Below are 14,514 nucleotides of genomic sequence, written 5' to 3' on the forward strand. Positions count from 1 at the left end.
TGCCCGCAAATACCGTCACCTTTATTAAATTATAAAACCGTAAGCTTTAAAATTTACCGTATAAAATAATCACAGGTATTAACAGCAAAGAAAAAAAATAACCCTTTTTTCTTTTTTTTTTTCCCCCAGACACAGGAATTTGCTCAGATTTTACCCAAAATAATTAAGCCTCCCTCCTGCAGGCACTAAGGCCGAATCAGCAGGGAGGGGGTAAAGCAAAAATGAATGATCAAACATAAAATAAACAATCATGTCAGTGGGATTTCTTGCCCCAAAGCTTCTCCTGCTTCCAGCACAGAAATCCCTGAAGGGAAAAGCTCGATGAGGATTATTGCTTTCTATGATAACCAGCAATACCCAGCCATAGCAGTGGCATCAGGTCACACTGGTGGCACCCAGGTCACACTGGGGACACCTGGGTCATACTAGCAGCACCCAGGTCACATTGGCAGCAGTCAAGTCACACTGGTGGCACCTGGGCCACACCGGCAGCACCTGAGTCACACCAAGAGCACCTGGGTCACACTGGAAGCACTCGGGTCACCTTGGCAGTACCCAGGTGACACCAGTGGCACCCAAGTCACACTGGCAGCAGTCAGGTCCCCCTGGTGGCACCCAGGTCCCACTGGCAGCACCTGGGCCACGCTGGCAGCACCCAGACCAGTCTGGTGGCCCCCAGGTCCCACTGGTGGCCCGGCATGGACGGCATGGCTGTGAAGGAGCAGTGGTCCCCTGCCTCGGTGCTGAGGCCTCAGCACCGCTGTGCAAACCGAGACAGGGGACAAAAAAAGTGCCTAAAAGTGGTAAAAGTTGGAGGAAGCCCTGAGGGCCCCATGTCCCCCTTCCCACCGTGCTGCCCTGGATGGCAGCAGCACAAGGAAAGACAGGGGACATGGGTGGCGGGGGGATGACACTGCTGGGTGTGGACAAGTGGCCGTCACTTGTCCTGAGCCTGCTTAAAAAGGGGGACTTTGCAGAGGAAGGGGAGGCAGAGGGATAAAGTGCACAGCTGAGCTGGGTGCTCTTCAAAGCAGAGAAGGAACCCCGAGGAGGCAAATCCTTCATGAAAAGCTCTTTCCTCCCCAAAGCCTCCTGAGGAGTGGCTCCCAGCAGCACACAGCAGGCTGACACAGCTGGAAGGATGGAGTTGAGCCCTTATCTGTAGAAGAAGGATGGGCAAAGACAACTTCCCTGGTTGCCAAGTTCTGCCCTTGCTTTCTGCGTGCCCTGGAGTAAGGCTAAGGTGAGACACGCTGCAAAGGAGATCGTGGCCACCTGGGGAGCCCCTGGTGATGCTCCTGGTGGGCTGGGACTGCTGAGGCCTCAGGAGCCTGCAGCACATCCAGGCTCCGAGGCACAGCAGGCTGGAGGAGCAGATCAGGCACCACCCCAAACCACCTGTGCTGCCCCAGAGAGAGCCCTGCCCGTGCCAAACCCCCCAAAAGGAGGAAAACAGTGAACCCCTGAACACCATCAGCCTGGCTCCTTCCAGAGCTGAAGTTAAACTCAGTCTAAACCCTGCACTGCTGTGGGTTTCACATGCTGCTGCTGTCTCCTGCATGTCCCCACACGGGGGTTTTCACATTCCTGCCAGGTCTGATCCTGAATCCAGGGCCCAAGTCCCAGCCTCATTCTTCCCGCACAGAATCAGGACCAGGTAAGAGCAGCAGCACCTGTTTCAGAGGGAGAGAGGCTCCAGACCCCCAGGAGATGGCAGCCAAGGGCCCAGCACGTGTTGGGATCAGCTCCCTCTCTCCCTCCCCATCAGCACCAAGGGCACTCGGCAGCATTTGCTCCCCAGAGCAGAAGAAACGTGTTCTTCTCTTGGGTTCAAGTGCTGACTGCAGGATGGCAGGGGAGGTCCCTGTCCCACATCCTCTACTAGGATGGGGTGCAGAGAAGAGCCCAGCAGCCAAAGCCTTGGCTCCAGCTCAGTGTGGGCTAAGCCCGAGCCTCATGGATGCAGCAGCGGGGAAGAAGGGTTGGCGATCTCCCCCAGGGCTATGGGGAGGTGGGGGACAAGCTATTCCTTGATCTGGAACCATGAAGAGCCTGCCCCACCCCAGCAGAAAAGCAGAGGTGGCCTCAAAGTTGCCTCCACAAGACCGGCCCAGACCATCTTCACCTTTAAACCCAGTCCACACTGTGCCCTCCTGTCCAGGGAACGAGCACATGAGAGGACTGACAACGAGCGAGGCGCAGCCACGGGCAGGAGCAGCCTCCCCAACCCTCCACCCCTGCGGCCAGGCCAGGTCAGGTCACAGCATAGAGCTCCTCTCGGTCGTTCTGGCAGATCTGATAGCGACACGTGAGCTTCTGGGACCAGGCCCAGGGCTTCTTATGCTTGTCCCGAGGAGGGAGCAAGAAAGCGACGCTGCAAGCCACCAGCACGTGCCAGATGCTGTGGGTGTAGTAGTAGTTCTCATTGGTTTCCATGAAGGCGTACACCGAGATGGCAATGAAAGCCAAGGTGATCCCTGGGAGGAGGTAGAAAACCCAGCGCTTCCACGAGGAGGGGTAGCAGTGCCTGCGCTTTGCTCCGTGGTGAACCTGGGGGGTCAGAGCACACGGGGCTTCAGCAGCCCAGCAGAGGCTGGGGCAGGGGGGAAACAGACTCCAGAGCATCTGCCAGCCTCCCAGGGTGCTTGCTGTCCCTGAGGAGCTCAGCCCTCCCGCTGCCTGGGCCCATCTCTGCTCTGCAAAAGTCCCCCAAGAGCTATGGCACCAGAGCCTGGCACAGATGCTACAGCTCCTGCCCAGGGCCAAGCCACAGCCTGTGTTTTGGGACAGCACTGCAGCTCCAGGTCTGAAACCCAGAACCAGGGGTTTCTCAGCTACCGCAGGGCTGGAAGGTGAATCTCTTGCCCTGCTCCCTCCACCTGGGTGTTTCAGGGTTTCAAGCCATGCCTCTGGTTGGGCTGGAGCCTTGGGTCTGCTTTACCACCACCATTCCCCATGGGGAGCAAAGGGCAGCAGGTCCTGCCTGGCTGCCCTCACTTACCCACGCTGTAATCATGATGAGGAGGGCGAAGAGGCAGGGACCCATCATGTTCCACACCCCTCTGCGGTCCAGCTGCAGGGACATGGCAATTAACAGGGTCCCCAAGACGAAAAGGACCTGGAAAAGAGACACCACCATGACTGGCAGGAGCTCATCTGTTGAGAGAGCACAGCCAGACATGCCACAGGCAAGGAGAACCTCTTCTTCTGGCTTCCCAGCTCTGCATCCACCAAGAGTCAGGAAAAACACCTTCAAGAAGGAGAAACCACAGAAGCCACAAACCTTTACCCCAAATCTCAGGGGAAATTTTCAGGCCCAGCCCCTACAAGCTCACAGGCTCACAAGCCAAACTGCTGGGACAAAACAAAGCCAGGGTGGCACTGGGTGACAAATAGGCTTTGTCACCCAGGTGTGTCATTAAAATAGAGAGGTGAGAGGGCTCAGTGTGGCCACTCATGGCTTGACTGGGCCATGTGGGGCCACCTGACACTCACGTATTTCAGGATCTTCTTCAGGCGGGCCATGCAGAGGATGGTGACCCAGATGGACACCACGGAGCCCAGGAAGTCGCAGTACTGCAGGGTGTCGTAGTCCATGATGCACATCACGGCCACGCCCGGCTGGTCACACGCGTGGTAGAACTGGGCCGGGGACAAAAGCAAAGGTCAGCATGGAGCCAGCAGCACCACATGGCTCTGGGAAGGGGAGGATCCCTCCTGCAGTGGCTCCAGGAAGCTCCACCAAACCGCTGTGGCATTATGGAAAGCAGGTGAGAGCAGGCAGCCTGCACCATCCCAGCAGCTCTGAAAGGCAGGACACAGAGCTGGGGCAGGGCCAGAGGAGGGACATGCAGCTGATAAGGGGACTGAAGCACCTGCTTCATGAAGACAGGCCGAGAAAGCTGGGGCTGTTCAGCCTGGAGAAGAGAAGGCTGCATGGAAGGGGGCTCACAGCATCTGAAGGGGGCTACAGGGAAGCTGGAGAGGGATTCTTCTCAGGAACTGGAGTGATGGGACAAGGACTAACGGGTACAAATTGAAAGAGGGGAAATTTAGGTTAGATATTAGGGAGAAATTTTTTACTGTGAGCATGGTTAGACACTGAAACAGGTTCCCCTAGCCCTGTAAGTATTCAAAGCCAGGTTGGATAAGGCCTTGAGCCACCAGGTCTAGTGAGGGTGTACCTGTCCATGGAACTAGGTGATTTTTAAGGTCCATTCCAACCCTTTAACATTCCTGGATACTACAGTGTGCCCATGGAGGTGCTTGTCCAATGATCCCAGGAGCTCCTTGTGGAGCTCCAGGATGGGCTCCTCCACCAAGGACTTCATTCTGGCACAGCATTCCCAGAGCTCAGGGGGAGGTGTCCGGGGACACAAGGCAGTCCCTACCGTGGAGAAGAACATGGTGTACGTGTAGACAGAGGCCTCCACCAGGTAGAAGCGATAGACAGCGACTGCAATGGCGGGCAGGAACATGAGGTTGCTCAGGGTGAGCAGGAGCGTGGCCAAGTTCTGTGTGCCCACGGTCTGGGCCTTGGTGTCATCTGTGCAGCTCCAGCCACCCCAGCCTGTGGACAGAGAGGCTTCTGTGGATCTCAAAGGCCCTGCCTTGTCCTCCCACAGCAACCAGCAGGAGCTGGGGTGCCTGAGAAGGAGCAATCCCACACCCAGACTGTCCCTGAGCTTCCTCTCCATCAGCCTCTCACACTCCTGCTCTCAGGGTGTCTCATTACTCGTCACACACTCTGCTGTGGGAAGCTGGGGAGGCCCAGCAGAGCCCCGTGGCTGCCCTGAGGACATTCCCCAGGTTGTCCCCACGTAGCAGAGGCCATCCTACCTCCAGACTGGTACTTTCCATCCCTGCAGTAACTCAACACACGTGCTACTTGCTGGTGGAACATCAAGCACTCAAGGTTCAGATGCTTTATGTGATGGTGTAAGTTGGGTGCAAGATCCCTGCAGATCTCAGGAATCAGATGGAGAACTGAGGAAGCCACTGGGCTCCTCTCCTACCCGCTGTAATAGCAGGGCAGACCCAAAACCAGGTCAGGCTGGTCTGGACCTTCCCCAACTGACTTTTGAAGATCTCCAAGGATGGAGACCTGGAACCTGTGTGAAAACAAACAGCTCTGAAGGGGGAAAAAATGTGTATTTTTCAATTTAGGGGACAATTTCCTTGCTGCAGCCAATGTCTGTGGCCTCTTGCCTTTTCCCTGTGCTCACCCTGCATAGCTGGCTCCATGGTCCCTGTAACCTCTGGGCAGCAGAAAGTGTGACTGTTCCCACTCCAGCTCCTCTCCCACTGGCTGAACAAACCCACTGCCTCAGCCCATGGTGACATCCAGGGCTGCACAGGAGCCTGGGAGTGAAAATTTCCTAAAGGACAGTGCCTGACAAAAAACACAACTCTCACCCCCTGACTGGATACCAAGGACTGAACTGAGGCAATCTCTACAAACAGAAATCTGCCCCTTCTTTTTAAAAATTATTTAAATTATTTTAATTAAAGATTAGGATGCCCATGCCCTCCTTTAGAAGAAAGGAGGTCAGCCACAGGGCAGGGGGGGTACGTGCAGGTACTCCATGGTCAAGAAGCAGAGTTAACAGTAGCATCCATCCCATTCCAGAGTGACTGGAACCCACAGCAGCAGCTCTGTCCCAGGTGCTGGCTCCCTGCCGGGCAGAGCCCAGGGAACCTACTCTCTCTGGTTTATTTCTGGGTCACCAATATGCAGATGGGGCACTTTCCTTGGAATGATTCAGCAGAAAGCTGTCCTCAGTCTGATTCTCCAGTTCCCTTAAGGTGCTCTGTGCTTCCCAGAACCTGGCAGCCCTTGGGGAAATTGGGATGCTGCTCTCCATCTCGCTCCTCACCCATCAGCAGCACTGCAGCAGGGAGGTCCTGGCTCAGGCCCAGAGCAGTGGGGAACCACATTTTGCCTTGTCCTTCTGCTGAGAACAGGTGCACAGACCCACGCAAGCACAGCAGAGAGCTCATCTTCCCCACACCACAGACTTCCCAGGCCATTAGGATAATTAGGAGCTGACACAGATATTCCTCCTCCAGGGGCACCTCTGAGTCTAAGGCTCTTGGCAGGAGACACAGGGACTGCAGCCCAGCCTCATCACATCTCGTACCAGGAGCCTACACAGCAAACCCTGACAGGCACAGGCTCTGACACAGGCATTTTCAGGCACCCTGATCTCCCTGGAGATGCTCAGCAGCACTGCTCCAAGCCCTGGGGGGCTCCAAGCTGTCCTCATCACAATTCCCCATCATCCCTGGGCGCTTCCCAGAACTTTGCTTCCCCAGGTACTGACACTGCCAGCCACAGCAAACCCCAGGCTCCCCCACTCCGACACCACCCTCTAACCTGTGCTGTCCCCTCGGGGAGGATGGCAAAGCTTCCCAGGAGGAGGCACTCACCAGCCTTGCAGCTGCAGCCGGCGTAGAGGTAGCCGTGTCTGCGCAGGAGGCTGCACTGCCCGTAGGGCCCGCAGTCGTTGAAGCAGGGGGTGAGGTACGCGAACACCGTCACTCTGCCTTCAGCACTGGCACATTCCCTGCAAGGACAGCACGTCCCCTTGCTGCCACAGGCCTTGGGACAGCCCCCTGCCCTGCTCCCGATGGCCAGGCCGTGCTCCTGGCTGCAAGCTCCCTGCTATTTCGGGATCTGCTCCATCCCTCCCAAGAGCCAGGAGCAGAGCCTGCCCCCTCGCCACTTGGGCTGCCAAACTGACGTCCAGTTGGGTGTCAGCTCTCCCCAGACCCCCATGGCACACCCCAGTGCCCACGACTGTCCTCAGGACGAGTGTAACCAGTGCTGTTTTGCATCATGCATTTGGCTCATTACGCAGGAAACCAGCAGGAAGGCAAACTGCAGGAATTCTGCACCTTAGAGACCTCCCAGAAGGGCAACAGCAGCAATTATTTCCCAATTTATCACTTCTGAATCCACCTGGGGAAGGGGAAGCTCACCTAGGCAGGCTCTGCCATCTGCAGTCGACGTGAGCTGTGCCAGCTCAGCATCAAACAAGCTGCCTGGGTGCTCACAAGAGAGCAAGTGAGCAGGGCCACCCACCTCCCTGTCCCTCTGCAGCCACAGCGCAACTGCCACCAGGTGAGAGGAGCCCACAGCCCGGACAGGGGGTCAGGTTTGCTCACACAAGGGCAGTGGGAGGTAGTGAGATGACATCCAGACTCACCCCTGTCCCTTGGGGCAGAGGAGCTGCAGGGACAGGAACCAGTCATCGGTCTGTGGGTACAGGACAATCAGCGTGGCTTCTGCAGAGGACGTGCTCACACTCAGAGGGTAGCCCTGGGAAAAAGCTGAAAAAAGGAGGGTGCTGTGATGTGCCAGGGCTTGAGGAGAAGGGCCCACAGCAATCCCAGGCTGAGACTGACCACACAGGAATCAGCCGCCTCCTCTGGCTCCTTGCTCCCATGTTCAGGAGGCACCAGGGCCATGGAGAGGACCCCTGCTCTCAAGACCCTTTTTCTTGAGATCTGTTTTTTCTGTCATCGCAGTTCCTGGAACATATCTGGGCAGCACAGGGCACCTGGAACAGCCTGTTGTCTTGGCTGATCCTCCAGTGCACAGCTTAACTGCTTTGCACACCAGCAGTACCTTCACCATCCCCAAACCTCCTGCCAACAAGGCTGGAAGAGCCCCAGCTGGTAACCAGACCTTCCTTTGGTGGAGGCTATCTCGTGGTGCCAAGACCACCACCTGCACCCCAGCACCCTGGGAATGTGCCAGCACAAAGACCTCATGAGGGTTTGTGCAAAAATTGGATTCTTTGGGATACACCATGAAGTCCTGAGTCGGTTAAACGCTTGCCAGGTCTAAAAGCAGAGCCCTGGGATGACACAGCTGAGCTGGTGGCAGTGCCAGCATCTCTCCTACCTGTGCTGCAGTTCTGTGTGGCATTGAGGGACAGCACTGGAGAAGCAGCACTCACACAGGCTGCCACGGTGGCGTTGGCCAGGCTCACAGATGTCTGTGCAAACAGAGCAGTGTCCCACGTTAGAGTGCCCTGATGCCATCCCCCTGCACCATTCCTTTCCCACAGTGCCCAGGGACAATAAATCCTTCAGATCAAGTCACCCATCAATTCAGAAGGTTTCTGTTTCACTGGACCTTGTGCTACCACTGTGTTGTGTCATGGCTGAGAGGCAAGAGAACTTCTTGGGTGACTCTGCCCCAAAGCTGGGACACCCACTCATCATTTCAGCACCAGCACAGGGGGGACACAAGTCAGAGTCTGCAGAACATCAGGGCTGAGCCCTGGGCCAGTCTGCAAGAAGCTTAATGGAATTTCAGGGGCTGATTTTGGTGGTGGTGGTGGGGTATCACCGAAGGAGCCTGGGAATCAGTGACTTGGACAAGAACATCCCTGGGTTCCCCTGCTCAGCCTCCTCTCCTGGTGGCAAGGTGCCAGGCTTCCGTGGAGAAGATGGCACTGCAGCTGCTTTCCATTTTGTCTCCTCTGCGTCACTGCCACCACATGCCGCAGGCTATGCCATTTGAATTGGAGCTGGCGGGTGGGACACGCTGGAAGCAGCTAAAAAAAGGCTCGGAGTATTTTGTAACAACAAAAAGAGAAATAGTCCCACTGGTGCCTACAACCTCTGGAGCATGCAGGAGCAGGGACAAGCCCTGCCGAGGGGACACAATCCCACCCATCAGGCGGCTCACCTTGTTGAGCAGCAGGCTGACCACGAGGGATCCCCCGCTGTCCATGCCCGTGTTGAGGTTGAGCAGGAGCAGGGTGGGGGACAGGGCGCTCACGGGCACGCTGGGGCCGTTCAGGAGCCGGTAGCGCACGGACACCACGTCCAGGTCCTCCCTCACCACGGGCTGGCTCTGCAGGCAGGAGCCGCGCTGGCCGGACGCGTTGCGTGGAGCCTCCCCTGTGGCTGCAGCAGAGCTGCCTGCTGCTCCTGGGCTGGCACCAGCCTGGCTCTGGTTTAGGCTGATGAAGTTAAGGAAGGAACTGGTGCTTCCTGGTCTGCAAACTAGAGCCAAAAAGGAGAGGAATCAGCACAGCCAGGTCTAGCACCTCACCCAGGCAGGGCCCCAGCAGATCCAGTGCTCCAAGGGGCAGCACAAAATGGGGGGTTTCAGGTGGTTCACGCCCTGCATAAACTGTCCCTGAGGTGCCATCTTTGCAGGAGGAGCATCCACAAGCTGGGACACTACTGGGAGCCAGGCAGTGGTACAGTGGATGGAAGCACTCTGGAGCTGCAGGGAAGGGGGAAGAGAAGAAGGGATAACACGGCACCATCAAGGTGCCCAGGGAGTGATCACCCACCACCAGCAGAGCTCAGCACTCAGCTGTCCCACAGCCACAGGCTGCACAAAACTCTCCCAGCTCCCCATATGTGAGCAAACAAAGCTGAGCAGGAGGGAGAAGCCAACCCAGAGGAGCTGGGCACACAGGATGAGGCTCTGCTTTGAAGAGGAGGTGGCAGAACCCCCAGCAGAAGAAAACTTCAAAAATGTACCTAGTTGGTGAGCTTCCAGCAGTCAAACAGGCATTATGGTCACATAATAGGTGCAAACGTGGCTATCACAGCCACAAGGACCTTGTGACCACCTGAGCCACACGGTGTCACTGGATATGGTGACAACCCCTCACAACAACTCCAGACATTTCCCCAAGTAAACCTCTGTGAGCTTGTTTCCTGCCTGTAGCCTGCTCTTGGCCAATTAGTAGCCAATATAGCCTTAGTCTGGTGTACCACAGAAAACTATTTTCCCCACCAAATTTTAAGCCACTGCTTCCCAAACAACCTTTAGAAAAATAACACTGAACTTTTCAGGTGTTTCCAAACAGGCAGCCCTAGCAAAAGCCTCTCTGGGGTGAACACTGGAATTTTCAATTTTGTCCCCAAAGCAAAAACTAGGGAATCCAAGGGGAGGCAACCAGCATGATGGGGAGCATGGGCCAGCATAGCCAGGCACCCAAAGACCCAAGGGGGACACAGCACACACAGAGCTCTCTCTGGTCCTTCTCTTATGGCTAAAGAACATGGAATCCCACCTGTGAAAGAAGCCAGCATCTCCACCGACACGCTGGCATTGGCAGTGCCGAGACTCTCCACCATGATCTGCAGCCACTTCTCCCAGGGGGGTGACTCCAGGGCCAGGCTGCAGTTGGTGCTCCCTGTGCAGGTGAGGCTCCTCTGGAAGGACTGGGGCAGGGTGATGGAGCCCAGCAGCACCCGCACAGTGCAGGCTCTCTGCTCGCTGGTGACGCAGCTGCTCAGCTGGAGCCGCATCCCTGCGGCGTGCTTGGGAACGAAGACCCTGCAGGGGAGGGAGCAGCAGTGTGCAGAGCTTGTACTCTCAACACAAGCCAGGTCCCCAGGGCTTTGTGACAAGAGCTAAACTGCCCTGGTTGGTGCTGTGAAAATCCTTCCCAAGGCAAACACCTGGAAGAACTAAAACTCCTGCAGTTGAATCTGTGACCACCTAGGAAGAGCTGGAGAAGGGTGCTCGTGTGCTCCCCGTGCAGACCCTACCACTGCTGCAGGGAGCTCAGCAACAGGCTCGCAGACCCCCCGGCTCCAGCCCCACGTGGGAACAACACTGGCTTCCCCTAAGCAGCTCATGTGGGAAATCCCACCCTGCCATGCCCTCAGTTGCCCACCCGCTGCTCCCACTCACTTGACATGCAGTGGCTTAGCAGGCGAGACAACGGTGTGTGGCATGGGGACACCAGGCTCCAGGACAGGCATATCAGTGAGTCTGAGCACAAACATATCTGCCTGGAACATATAGGGGCATGGAGTGGAGAAACCCTGCAGGAGGGGAGAGCACAGGGGTCAGCTGTGGTTGTGATGAGACAGGCGGGGCAGGGCACTGGGCAGGCGCTCACCTTGACCTCGATCCTGCCCGCAGCCTGGGGCAGGTGGGCAGCGATGAACCAGTCCCCAGCGGCGGGGGTGGTGACGTTCACGAAGGTGGTGTTCTGCACAGCACTGCCCAGGGTGATGCTGATGTTGTAGGAGGGCCGGACGGTGGCGTTGGCAGGGAAGCGAGTGCCCAAAGGGTTAATGACGGGAGGGGCTCCGTGGCGAAAGTGCCTGCGAGAGAAACCTCGGTGAGAGCAAAGCCGGCGAGGTACAGACACTGGCAAGATAAACTGGGATACAAACTGGCCTGGGACTGGGAAGGGAGCAGGCTGGAAAACCCCACCTTTTCTAGTGCAGCCATCATTTTCATCTGGTGAGGATTGGCTGCTATTGGCTTATCTAGGATTTATTTAGAGATTGGTTTAACTTGCCATGTTATTAAGATTTACATGGTTCCATCAAGCCTGGGAGCAAATTTCCAACACTTGCTAAGGCTAAGCCCCACCCACAGACTACTGCTTTATAACCACCAGCAAATTCCTCATATAGGGAAAATCATCCACGAAGAACTTTAATTTTCTAGCTCAGATCTGCATCTTCCCATTTCCTCTTTTAAGGAAGGCAAGCAGACAGACTAAAAAGACACTTTCCAAGGAAGGCCCATATTACAGACTTCAGTACAGCAGCACTTCTGCTTTCTAGATAAGCCCAGCATTTGAAGTAGCAGAAACACACACAGCTGAGGAACGTGGGAGATATTTACCCAGTCAATTTGGCATTTAATTTGTTTGCTTTTGGACTGCACTGCAACAGGTCCAGCAAGCAGACATGACAGGTGATATGTACCCCTTGGAGCTTATCTGGGTTAGCCATCAATTCTTGGATTATTGTTTAGCTGCTGCCATGTCCCTCTCATCTCCAGACTGCTGGAAACCTTTCTTGGAAGTTGAAAGCAGGCAGATCATCTGTGCCAGGCTGCTCAGGAGCAACTAAGAGTGCCAGTCTCCCCAGGACAGACCAGGGAAGCATAAGCCAAGCAGCTTCAGTCACTCCCAGCACCCTGTGGAATGGGTGCCAGAGACCCATGCGACTCCATGGACGCGACTTGCTGAGGAAGCTTGGTGTCCTCCAAAGATAAAGCTCAAAATCTGGCAAGTTTTGGACCTCAAATCCTTCAACAAGTCAAGCACTGTTTCAAAAGCAGCCTGACATTGAGTTTGCAATCTCCTCATGCCCCTGTATCCACACCACACCACATTCCTCTCCTATCTCTGCTCCACGCTCACAAAGAGCCCCCAAATCTCCTCAGTTCTTCTGCACTGGGCAGTTTGCCCATCTCCAGCCACTCTGGGTCTGCTCAAGTCCCTTGTAGTCCTGCCACATCGTTTGGCACCGTGTGCAGGTTCTGCCAGGCCAGGAACACCTCTGAGCAGCACACCTGCCTCACTGTGAAGCTCTTGCCAGTGTCCTAAGGGGTCTCTTGGACACCACACCTGACAGGCAGCCCCAGATCTGCTGGCAACATGAACACAAAACACTCCCACAGGTTTAAACACAGACTCTGCTGTGTTTAAACACACGCTGCTGCTGATTGAAGAAACTACAGCTCCTGCAGCTGAGGAACTGCCCAGGCCCCACAACCAACCAGCCACGAGCGACCAGGACAAGGGGACAAGAAGGCCAAAGGACAAGCCCTGGCACGGGGACATACATACACAGTGATCTCCATGCTGGTGCACTCGGGGCCTTTCCCCCGGGACGCCTGCAGCAGCCAGCGGAGCAGCACAGTGTCCTCTGGCACGTGGAAGTGGAAGAGCTTGGCGTTCCCATACCAGCTGTAGAAGGAGAGCTTCTGTGCACTCTGAGAGAAGTATTCGGAGACATACAGGGAGTCTGGAAGGGAGAGAGCACAGCAGTTGGTGGGGGAGCTGCTGGGGGCAGGCTGCAGGGCTTGATCCACCCACAGAAGCACACAGGAGGTTTAATGTTTCTTGGAACAGTGCACTCTGTGTCCCTGATTTCTCATTCCAGTCCCATTAGATATGTGGTGATCCATGCACCTCCAGCCAGAACCACCCACATGCCTACTATAAAACCATCACCCTGAACCAGAGAGCACTAACAGATGCCTAAACTTCACTCTGAGAAACGTGCCCTGAAGGTAAGGGATCACCAGAGACACCAAGGAGGAGGAAAAGGTCAGGAGGAAAGGTTGATGGCAGAAGGAAAGGTGATGGAATAGGCAGCAGGAAGCCCTGGGCACGGCACAGAGCAGACGGGTGCAGGCAGCATGGGTGTGCCCTCTGTCCCAGCAGCAGTTTGGGTGCCAAGAGGCAAGAGCTGTGCCCTTGTCTCCTGCTGAGCACACGGGCTGATGTTTTACATGGGCAGAAAGTGAAAGGATGGGGGATGATTTTAAACTAAAGGAGGGGAGATTTAGATTGGATGTCAGGAGGAAATTCTTCCCTGCGAGGGTGAGGAGGCACAGGGTCCCCAGAGAAGCTGTGGCTGCCCCATCCCTGGAAGTCTCCAAGGCTGGATGGAGCTCAGAGAAACGTGGTCTGGTGGAAGGTGTCTCTACCCGTGAGATGATCTGTAAAGGTCCTTCCAACCCAAACCATTCTGGGGTTATCCATTTACCCAGCTCAGGACACAAGGCGCTGCCTTCCTGTGACACATAACACTATGCAAATTCATGTGCTGCAAATGTAACTCTTTCAGACTTACCTTCTAAGGCCTAGTGATTTTCCTAGCTGGAAGAAAGGCTGCTGGGACAGTGAGAACAGCCCCAGGGTAGGCTGAAAGGGTGTGCAAGAGGTCAACAGCTACTCAGTCAAAGTGCCATCAGGATGAACTAGATCCTCCATCCTCTGCCCAGCTACACACCTACAGATCACCCCCAGCAAAATACACATTACCAAACCAGCCAGACTGCAGCTCAGGGCTGGAAAAGAAGCATCACACCAGCTGAGAAAGGAATAAACTGCACAGAGACAGCGGAGTCAAGGCCATCCAAAACCAAAGTTTGTAACTCTCAGCAAAAGGGAAGAAGGTCATGTCTTCGTGTGTCTGTGGAGTGCTTCCTGATGCTCCTTTCCTACTTTGGAATTCCCAGAATGGGGAGAAACTGTGGCACCTTTCAGAGGCAGATTCCTCGTTTCTATCATAGAATAGCAGTGAGGGTGAGTTAACTTGGCCTTCCCTCAAAGCTGCACAGGGTCGTGCTGCAAACACAGAGGACCCAACTGTGTATAAGAAGGACAGCAAAGAAAGAGGAAAACAATCCTTATGCAGGAGCAGATCCTTGGGATGGAGCTCCTGCCAGGAGGAATCTAATCCTAGCAGGAACTACGATTCATGCCCCAAAGGAGGAGCTGGCCGGCCTGCACCCACTGCACGACAAGGAGACAGGAACGATAATCATGGGTTTAACTCCTTGGCAACTTACCAAGCCAGAGCCTGCGGGCATCCTGCGAGCCCAGCAGGGAAAGGAGGAAACAGGAAAGCCAGAAATACCAGCCACACAAGGAGGATTTGCTCCTGGAGGAACAGCGTGGCTCTGACCTTGCCGCAGGGGCTGTCCCGGCCACGCAGCCACGGGGGACAGCCGAGGGAGCAGAGCTGGCAGCACCTTCATGCACACAGGCAGGA

General features: G+C 55.6%; 1 protein-coding gene across 4 annotated transcripts in view; it reads right to left on the reverse strand.

Annotated features, from left to right (window-relative positions):
- Positions 1-14,514, reverse strand: part of PGAP6 (post-glycosylphosphatidylinositol attachment to proteins 6) — a 24,358-nt gene continuing 9,844 nt past the window's right edge. For 2 of the 4 annotated variants that reach the window (XM_038151705.1, XM_038151704.1), the window contains exons 2-13: positions 12,575-12,756; positions 10,887-11,094; positions 10,676-10,809; positions 10,050-10,315; positions 8,702-9,021; positions 7,910-8,003; positions 7,209-7,332; positions 6,430-6,566; positions 4,392-4,570; positions 3,496-3,642; positions 3,002-3,118; positions 1-2,550 (exon numbers count right to left, since the gene is read on the reverse strand). In XM_038151705.1, the coding sequence (XP_038007633.1) occupies positions 2,254-2,550; positions 3,002-3,118; positions 3,496-3,642; positions 4,392-4,570; positions 6,430-6,566; positions 7,209-7,332; positions 7,910-8,003; positions 8,702-9,021; positions 10,050-10,315; positions 10,676-10,809; positions 10,887-11,094; positions 12,575-12,756 (2,205 nt within the window). In that variant the 3' untranslated portion in view covers positions 1-2,253. The remainder of the gene's footprint in view (positions 2,551-3,001; positions 3,119-3,495; positions 3,643-4,391; positions 4,571-6,429; positions 6,567-7,208; positions 7,333-7,909; positions 8,004-8,701; positions 9,022-10,049; positions 10,316-10,675; positions 10,810-10,886; positions 11,095-12,574; positions 12,757-14,514) is intronic. The other 2 variants (XM_038151703.1, XM_038151702.1) reach the window with 2 other exon arrangements.

The sequence above is a fragment of the Motacilla alba genome, chromosome 14 (genome assembly GCF_015832195.1).
Source record: "Motacilla alba alba isolate MOTALB_02 chromosome 14, Motacilla_alba_V1.0_pri, whole genome shotgun sequence".
Lineage (NCBI taxonomy): Eukaryota > Metazoa > Chordata > Aves > Passeriformes > Motacillidae > Motacilla > Motacilla alba.